This window comes from Magnolia sinica, unplaced genomic scaffold, assembly GCF_029962835.1.
Source record: "Magnolia sinica isolate HGM2019 unplaced genomic scaffold, MsV1 ctg268, whole genome shotgun sequence".
NCBI classification, from domain to species: Eukaryota; Viridiplantae; Streptophyta; class Magnoliopsida; order Magnoliales; family Magnoliaceae; genus Magnolia; species Magnolia sinica.
In genome coordinates this window covers 103286-112500 of record NW_026682800.1, presented here as the reverse complement: position 1 = coordinate 112500, position 9215 = coordinate 103286, and the positions used below count along the sequence as shown (strand labels likewise).

Genomic DNA, 9215 nt, shown 5'->3' with positions numbered 1-9215 from the left:
ACCGAAGAAGGAAAAGCTCTGCAATCTGTAGATGAAATGGAATTCTTTTATTTGCTTCTTTGCACTTCGTTTCTCTTGATCGCAACCCATGGCCTTCTTAGCTTTCGAAATTGGCTATCAATTTCAAGAAAATTACCACCAGGTCCCTTCGGTCTTCCCATAGTTGGCAGCTTATTCCAGATTGGCGACCGGCCCCACGAGTCCTTAATGGCTCTTGCTCATGCCCACGGTCCGCTCATGTCTCTACGTCTCGGATTTGTCACGACCGTGGTCGTTTCTTCTGCCGACATGGCGAAGGAGATCCTACAAAAGAAAGATCATGCCTTTGCGGGCCGGGCCATCCCTGATTCAGCCACAGCTGAAGCTAACTACGAGCTGTCTGTGGCGTGGCTTCCTCCGGGCCCACTTTGGCGGACCCTTCGGAAGATCTTGAACACTCAGATCATGACCATACAGAGGCTGGATGCGCTGCAAGGCCTCCGAAACAAGAAGATGGTGGAGCTGGTTCAGCACGTTCGGGAGATCTCTGTCGCTGGTCGGGAAGTGAACATCGGATGGTTGGCCTTCGCGACGACATTCAATTTGCTATCGAGCACCGTTTTCTCGATCAACTTGGTGGACCTTAAATCGGACGGTGCACAAGAATTCAAGGACGCAGTGTCGAGAATTATGGAGTTTGCTGGGAAACCTAATCTTTCAGACTACTTCCCGTTTCTTAGGCCATTTGATCTGCAGCAGATCAGGCGTAGTGTCAAGGTTTCTTATGATAGGCTTCATGTACTGATTAATGAAATCGTCAATCAACGGCTGCAATACAGAGAATTGGGGTGTGCCAGAAACGAGGATTTCTTAGATGTCCTTCTTGATTACAGCCAGGAACATGGCCCTGAATTCGATCGACGGCAAGTCAATTCGCTTCTTGCGGTAAGAGCTGTAGATTCTAATCACTCATTTTCTTTAGGCAATGATTTGGAGCGAAACACCCATATCGGAAGTTTGCTGTGAGTCATAATACATTGGTTGGAGGTGGACCTGTTGACCACCACCTCTTCCATCACCATCTGGATTTACTGATTTGATCCGGTGGGGTTTACTTCTATGGGACGGGAATTTCAACTGTTGTAGGAAAGTCCGGGCTACAAAAAGCTCTAGAGCTCTGTTGGGCCCGCCGTGGTGTGTGAGTAACATCCATCCTCTAGCGGAGCTCTTGTTATGACACGAGTCCAAATATTAGGCCAACCCAAAACTCAAGGGGGGCAGCGCCAGAGTAAAATTCGGGGATAGATACGCCTAACAATGAAACCTTCTTGGCCCCCTCAAGTTTTGGAAGAGATTGATATTTGGGTTTTTCCTTTGTTACGGAGGGACTCATCTTATGAACATATAAGATGGTAATTTAAGATCTTGGTTACTCAAGAAAGGTTTTTCAGTGTTGGTCATTGCATCCCGACTGCGGTGTGGCCCACTTGAGTATTGGGTCGACTAGAGTTTGGAGTTCCAGTCATAACAGGATATGGCAAAGATGATGGACAGAGCGGATGTTACACTCGTATAGACCCTAAGCTCCACGGAACTTTTTGTTGCACGGGCTTCCTGCGACATTTGTCGCCAGAAATTCTCAAATTCGCCGTCTACAGCTATGGAATTTCATGCTGTTGGTGTTTTTACCGGACGAGGTTTGGCTAGTGACGCCGCCACCAGCCAGGTGGCTAGTGGTCGATGCTATGTGGACCCCACCATAATGTATATGTTTTATCCACCCCCTCCATCCATTTGGAAAGATAATTTTAGGGATTGAGCCAAAAAATGAGGTAGATCTAAATCTAAGTGGACCACACCATGGGAAAATAGTAATGATTGGATGTCCACCATTAAAAACCTCCTATGGCCCACTGTAATGGTTATTTGACATCTAACCTGTTGATTAGATCATACGGACTTGGATGAATGGAAAATATATATATCAGCTTGATCCAAAACTTTTGTGGCCCCCAATAAGTTTTTAAAGGTGTGCGCTCAATCAACGCTGTGCGGTCCACTTGAGATTTGGATCAACCTTATTTTCTGGGTCATACTATAAAATGATCTGAAAGAATGGGTGGATGGAATGGATGAAACACATATATCATGGTGGCCCACAGAGCACCGACCACTAGCAATTTACTATTGGCAGGGGTAGCCAATCCCTTTCCGTTGTTACCATCATCTCTCTTCCTCTACGTGGCTTCACCTTCCGGTATACTGGAGTCATTCATCATGTGGGCCCTGATCCCGAGGTAACCTAGCAGTTAGGTAACTCCTCGGAGGCCATCGCTTATATGAAACAATCCATATCTCTGAAAAGATCTCCTTAGCCCACGGTTAACATGCATGTGTTGACTTTGGGAGCGGATTAGGTGATACCCCGGATGGACCGAGGTGCGTGGTAGGGCTCACAGTGATGTAGGTGCTTTAAATCCACATCGGCCAACCATTTTTTAAAACTCATTTCAGGGCATTATCCGAAAAATAAAGCTGACTCAAATCTTAGGTGGACCATACCAGCAGAAACAGTCGTGATTGAATCCCTACCATTAAAAACTTGATAGATTGCATCGTGATGTTTATTTTCTATCCAATCTCTTGATTATGTCACTAACACCCAGATTAAGAGACTGCAAAAATACATCTTGATGCAAAGATTTTGTGGCTCACAATAATTTTTTAATGGACAATCTCCACTGTTTTTTGTATCCGGTACATTTGGGATACGGAGCTACTTCTTTTTTAACCATCCCGGAAATGGGCGTAGATTATGTACTACCCCCGCCTGGTCCAAGATCGGGACAGGTAGAGGCTCCGATGGCCACTGAGGGGCCATCATGGTTTATGAGCTTTAACTGCACCAGCCATTCATTTTCACGTATCATTTTAGATAACGAAACAAATAAGACATCTATAAGTCTCAAGTAGACCACACCACTGGAAGCAGCGGTACTAAGGACGCCCACCATTGAAACCTTCTTATATGGTCATATAGTGTCTACAGTGTTGATTATTTTCCATCGTACTTGTTGATATGGTCATATGCAGTTGGATGAAGCGAAAAAACAGATATAATCTTCATCTAAAACTTTCGTGGTTCTTAAGAAATTTTCTATAGTAGGAATTTAATTCTCACCATGTGGTCCATTTGGGTATTGGAAATTCACTATTTTTGGTTTCGTTATCTAAAATGATATGTGAAAATGAATCACCGGTTTTGATGAAACTCATAAATCATGGCGCAATAGCCCTCGGATCCTCTGCCTGTCCCGCGCTCGGACCAGGCAGGGGTAGTACCTAAACCGCGCGGGACGCGGATTTCCTGCGAAAGCCTTTCGCAGGAAGTTCCTGCGCTGGGAAATTAGGTGGGGCCCACTGTGATGTTTGTGAGAAATCCTATCCGTCCATCCGTTTTGTAAGTTCATTTTTGGACAATTTCTCAAAAAATGAACCGTATCCAAAGCTCCAGTGAGCCAAAAACATGATAATTAAAATTCCACAGTTGAAATATTTGTGGGGCCACATAAGTTTTGATTCATGCTAATATTATTTTTTCAGTTCATCCCAATAGGAATGACGTTATTAACGGTATGGATGGCATCTGAATATCACTGTTGAACCCAGGAAGGTTTCAATGGTAAGAATTTCCCTAACCACATTTTCCTTTAGTACGGATCACTCAAGCTTTGGATACGGTTCATTTTTGACAATATGTCCTAAAATGAACTCACAAAAAAGATGGACGGGGAGGATTTCTCAAAAACATCACAGTGTGCCCCACCTAAGTTCCCAGCGCAGGAACTTCCTGCAAAAGGCTTTCGCAGGAAATCCGCGTCCCATCCGCGCGCCCCTAAACTAAGCTCTCAATACAGATGGACGGTGTGGACAGTGTGGATGTAGTCATATACACCAGAGTGGACCCCACAGCTAGGGGTCGCAGCCACCTCGCTGGACAGGGGTCTCACCTAATCGGCTCCCGTTGGGCCTCGGGGACAGGTTTCCATTGGACACGGAGCACCTATAAAGTACGGTTGCTGGTTATCGGAAGCGGATTGGCAGGTGTACCATTTAGCTGGTGTAGGTACGTGTCGTGTGAAGACGAGCGCTGACGCTCCTCGAGCTCCGGGTTGTACGAACGTTTCAAAGGAGATCAAAGTTACATGGCCCCACAGTGATGTATTTATTATATCCACACCGTTCATCCATTTTTCAAGATCATTTTAGAGCAGTATACAAAAGAATGAATTATAATCAAATATCAGCTGGACCACACTAAAAATAGCAATGGGATAATATTTTCACCATTAACAAATTTGTAGGGCCCACCACAATGTTTATTTTCCATCCAATCTGTTAATAAGGATAAAAATACATGGATGGAGAGGAAAAACACATTTCATATTAATCCCAGACTTTTGTGGCCCAGAAGGGTTTCAATGGTAGAAGTTCAACCCCCCACTTCTTCTTTTTTTTCATTATGGTCCACTTGATATTTAGATCTGTCTTATTTTTTGGATCAAGCCTTAGGACGAGCTCTCCAAATGGATGGGCGGATTGGATATAACATATACCTCATGATAGGACCCACCGAACTTGCTGATAAGTATGTGCACCAGCTATATAGCTGATGTGTGGTACACCAGCCAATCCGCCGGATTGGATGGAAAATACACGTCCCCATGGTATGCCCCGAGAATTTTTTTACGGTGAAAGTCATTATCTCTGCCATTGTTCCTGCCATGGTCTTGCTGATCTTTGGACATGATTATTTTTTTTTTGGATGATACTCTAAAATTAGATGAAGGCGTAGGCATAATAAATACATCACTGCGTGGCCATGTAACTTTGATCCACTCTTAACCGTTCGTATAACTTGAATCTCAAGGAGCGTCGGTGCTCGTATTCGCAGGAAGCGAATGGCCTACACGGCACACAGCAGCTATATTGCTGCTGTAGGTACGTAATGTGCGAAGACTTGTACGAACGGTTCAAAGCCCCATAATAATTTATTTATTATAAATTATTATATATACACTCTACCTCTATTTTTAGAGATCATTTTAAGGCATTATCTAAAAAATGAATCATATCTACGTATCATATTGTTAGAGGTCTTTTAGAGCATTAACCAAAAATTAAATCATATCCACGGATCATCTGGACCATGTCACAGACAACAGTGGAGATAATAATTTTCACTAACAAATCATAGGGCCCACTATAACATTTATTTTCCATCCAATCTGTTTACGAGGTCACGTACCTAAATGAAAAAGAAAACAAATTTCATATTTAACCAAAACTTTTGTGACCACCAAAAGAGTTTCAATGGTAAACGATCAATCCCCCACTGCCTTTTTAAGTGTGGTCCACTTGATAGTTAGATCTATCTTATTTTTTCATCTCAAGTCTTAATACCAGTTCGTCAAATCGATGGACGGTTTGGATATAATACCTACCTCGTGATAAGGCCTACAGAACTTGCTAACGACAATAGCGCAGCTATATAGCTGGTGTGAGGTACACCAGCCAATCCGTTTCCTCTTAGCAGGACACGTACCTGCAGCATTTACGCTGTCAAAATCCTTCGGATGCCCCAAAAATATGGTGGGTCAGCCCATCTGGTGATCTGGAATGGGAAAAAAGACATTTGCTAATTCCACACCAGTAGAGCTGTATAAGTGGCAGACGGGCAAATATAAAACCGGTGTATGAGATCCGAGCTTTCGTAAGATTGGAAATAATGCTTAGATTTTCTGCCAAAAAATCAAATAATTTCACTCCTGTGTATCAATCTACAAAGTAAAATTTAAACTTAAAAATTTTCTATCCATTCATTTGTTTTGATACGCTGTGGCCCATCTTAGATTCAAATGGCCATATTTTTATTCGGGAAGATCTAAACATGGTAACTCTCATCAAGGAAACTCAAATCTCGCACGATTTACGACACATGCACTCGCGTGTGTGTACATGTGCGGTTTCCACACGCATGTGGAATTAGGAAACCTCTGAGAATAATGGAGGAGGCATAGATGGCGGTGCTGATGAAAACAATGGATGGATTTAAAATTTTAAAAAGGATTGCAACTATCCAAAATCAACGGTCACACACGGCCTCTTTGATGATTGGATTGGCCTATTTTTAGTCTGGGTCATGTACAGCCAACCTGATACATGGCTGAGACTCCTCGCACACGTGCTTGATAAAACACGTGGTTCTGCAACACTTCTCTTACTAATTCAATTCACTAGGATTTGTTCATTGCCGGAAGCGACACGACCTCCACCGCGATAGAGTGGGTAATGGCTGAGCTCCTCCACAACCCGGACAAAATGGCGAAGGCCCAAAAGGAGCTTGCGGACATGATCGGCACAAGGCGGGCTATCGAAGAATCCGACATTCCCCAACTCTGTTATCTGCAGGCAGTGGTGAAAGAGGCAATGCGGCTGCACCCAACAGTGCCCCTCCTTCTACCTCATAGAGCCGTGGCTGACGTTGAACTGTGTGGTTTCATCATACCAAAAAATACCCAAGTGCTCATAAATGCATGGGCGATTGCCAGAGACGCTTCGATCTGGGAAGACCCGACGAGTTTCAAGCCTGAGAGGTTTTTGAGGTCTGATGTTGATTTCAGAGGTGGAAACTTTGGGTTTCTCCCGTTCGGGGCAGGCCGTCGGATATGTCCGGGCATGCCACTAGCGGTCAGGATGGTGAGCTTGATGGTGGCCACTCTGATCCATTCGTTTGATTGGAAACTACCGAATGGAATGCTACCACATGAGATGGACATAAGCGATAGGTTTGGAGTTACTCTGCAGAAGGCATATCCTCTTGTTGCAGTCCCGTTTTTGCATTTGGTATAGTATTCTGGCCGCTTTCAGTTTTAAATTTTGTATACATTGTACCATGATTCGAAATCTAGAACATTAATCTGATGAGATTACCATGACTACGAGGAACATTCTAGCTATCTGATCAATGGCCAGGATTCAGTTAATGTGTTTCTTTTTTAAACATCTGATTACATTCGACCAATTGAAGGTCTAGTGTTGATCTATAATTTTGACTTGGTGAAATACATGTATCTGATCCATGTTGTAGGTATTTCAAAAAATACACAAAAAATTATTCTAAACTCGCGCGTGTTGTTACTTGTTAGTTTGTTTTTTCAAAGGCAAAACCTGTCCCAATGGAATAGAAAAGAAGAGAAAAAAGTGTTTATAAAGTGTCATATTCTTCACGTGGGTTATTAAATAGGAAAGGCCCAGGGATACGAATGAACCTGAATTAATTGTTGTTACCTGAATTAATTATTGTTTGTCAGAAGTGGAGTGAAGATGATTATCTCTACAAGAATTACATCCTTAGTGCTTCGTCCAATCAACCGTATGATGTGTTATGTGATTTTGCAACCTTTGTTGACATATGGAAAGTCTTGGAAAAGAAATACAAGACAAAGGAATAAGCTGTGGTGAAAAAATATGCAGTTAGTCGGTATTTTAAATACCAAATGGTGAATGATAAATCTATAGTTAAACACGTAAATAAATTAAATCTAATAGCCCATTAAATAATCTCTGAGGGGATCAAACTGGACAAGTTATTCCAAGTGATGGCGGTGCTCTTTCTTAGTAATTCTGCCCAAGTGATGGTGTTGCTGCTAGGGGCCAGTGTGGGCAGCCCGGGGTGGTTGTGTTGTGGGGTCGGACTCCATAGTGGTAGACAAGCTATGTTTCAATAATCAAATCAGGAAATAGAGTGCCCATGTGGTGTAGGTGTGGTTGTGTGTGCGAGTGTGTGTGCGATGTGGGTGTGTGTTCAAAAAACAAGAAAGAAGGGGTGGTTGCATGTGTTGCTCTGCTTAGTGGGGGACCGATGTGCATTGGATCTTGCCAGGCGCTACCATCGATCGTAGCATCCCAAGTAGCTATGGTGTTTAGTTGCAAAGATGGACTGCTCTAGACACACTACACCAAAATTGTCAATCTGGTACGAATGAGAATTTGGTTCAAAAATGGCTCTAAGCCGTTCTTGATTTGACACGGTAATCACCCGTACCAAAGTCATTGTGTTTTGCATTGTTCTTTCTACTGTTTTGTTGGTGTGTCCCAATTGAGTGTTTGATTTTCTTATTTCTTACTATTTTGTTTTATTATTTTATTTTGAAATAGATGGACGGAATGGATTCAATTAAAAAACTTTGAGTGGACCCCACAAGGCCCAAGAGGCACGTTGCTCTATCTGCCACAGACTACCGATGGGTTTTAAACACTTCCTTATGCCAAAAGCCCTACAATGCCTCATTTCGCATCTCCATGGTGTCTCCGTCTCTGTCTCCCTCTCTCAATCTCCCTCTCCCTTCTGATCTCAACCCTCTCTCTCGATCTCCCTCTCACTCTCACTCCCTCTCTCTCGATCTTCCTCTCCCTCGATCACCATCTCTCTCAATCTCCCTCTTCTGATCTCAACCCTCTCTCTTGGTCTCCCTCTCCCAATCTCAACCCTCTCTCCCGATCTCCCTCTCACTCTCCATCCCTCTCTCGATCTCCCTCTCAGTCTGTGTAACAAGTGTGGAGCCTCTGGCACAAGTGGTGAATGCGCCAGTTGTTGCAGATCAGGGCCAAGCTGCTACTCCAGCAATGGTCGTAGTGGTCATTGCTCTAGGCCTTGTGCTAATCTGCTTGCAGCCACTAGGGCGAAGAATCGTGGCCGTCGAGTTCTATAATGGCATCAATGACCTCAACAATGTCATCTTTCTGGAGGTCCGTGGAAGCTTTGCCAAGGTATTTTTGTAATTCCGCCATCTTTCCTGCCTTTTTGTCGTTGTAATCGGTGATTCAGGAGTTAGGAAGTCAAATCCATTCTCGAGGTTCACCAGGAATGAGTTCAAGTTGACGATTGGGGTCAAGTTCGCAACTCGGAGCTTGAACGTCTACGAGAAGGTCACCAAAGCTTAGATTCGAGGTACGACTGAGCAAGAGAGGCGATCTTCTTCAAAACCCCTCTGTTTCCATTTTTCTAATCAGTGTTTTTTTTTTGAAAATATCTTGGCATGATTTTGTCTATGTGAAGCTGTAGATGCTGATTTGGGTTGGCAAGAAATGTTCTTTCTTATAGTATTTAGAGTTTGAGATCTGTAGCATTTTCTTGATGTGGATTTCTGGGAGTATATTTTTTCTTTTTTAAA

The 9215-nt window shown here is 43.3% G+C and overlaps 1 protein-coding gene across 1 annotated transcript in view; it reads left to right on the top strand.

The window, feature by feature from the left end:
• Positions 1 to 7025, top strand: part of LOC131236188 (geraniol 8-hydroxylase-like) — a 7221-nt gene extending 196 nt beyond the window's left edge. The window contains exons 1-2 of the mRNA XM_058233321.1: positions 1 to 924; positions 6280 to 7025. The exon at positions 1 to 924 is cut by the window's left edge and continues 196 nt beyond it. Of these exons, the coding sequence (XP_058089304.1) occupies positions 37 to 924; positions 6280 to 6891 (1500 nt within the window). The 5' untranslated portion in view covers positions 1 to 36 and the 3' untranslated portion in view covers positions 6892 to 7025. The remainder of the gene's footprint in view (positions 925 to 6279) is intronic.
• Positions 7026 to 9215: the final 2190 nt, after the last annotated feature.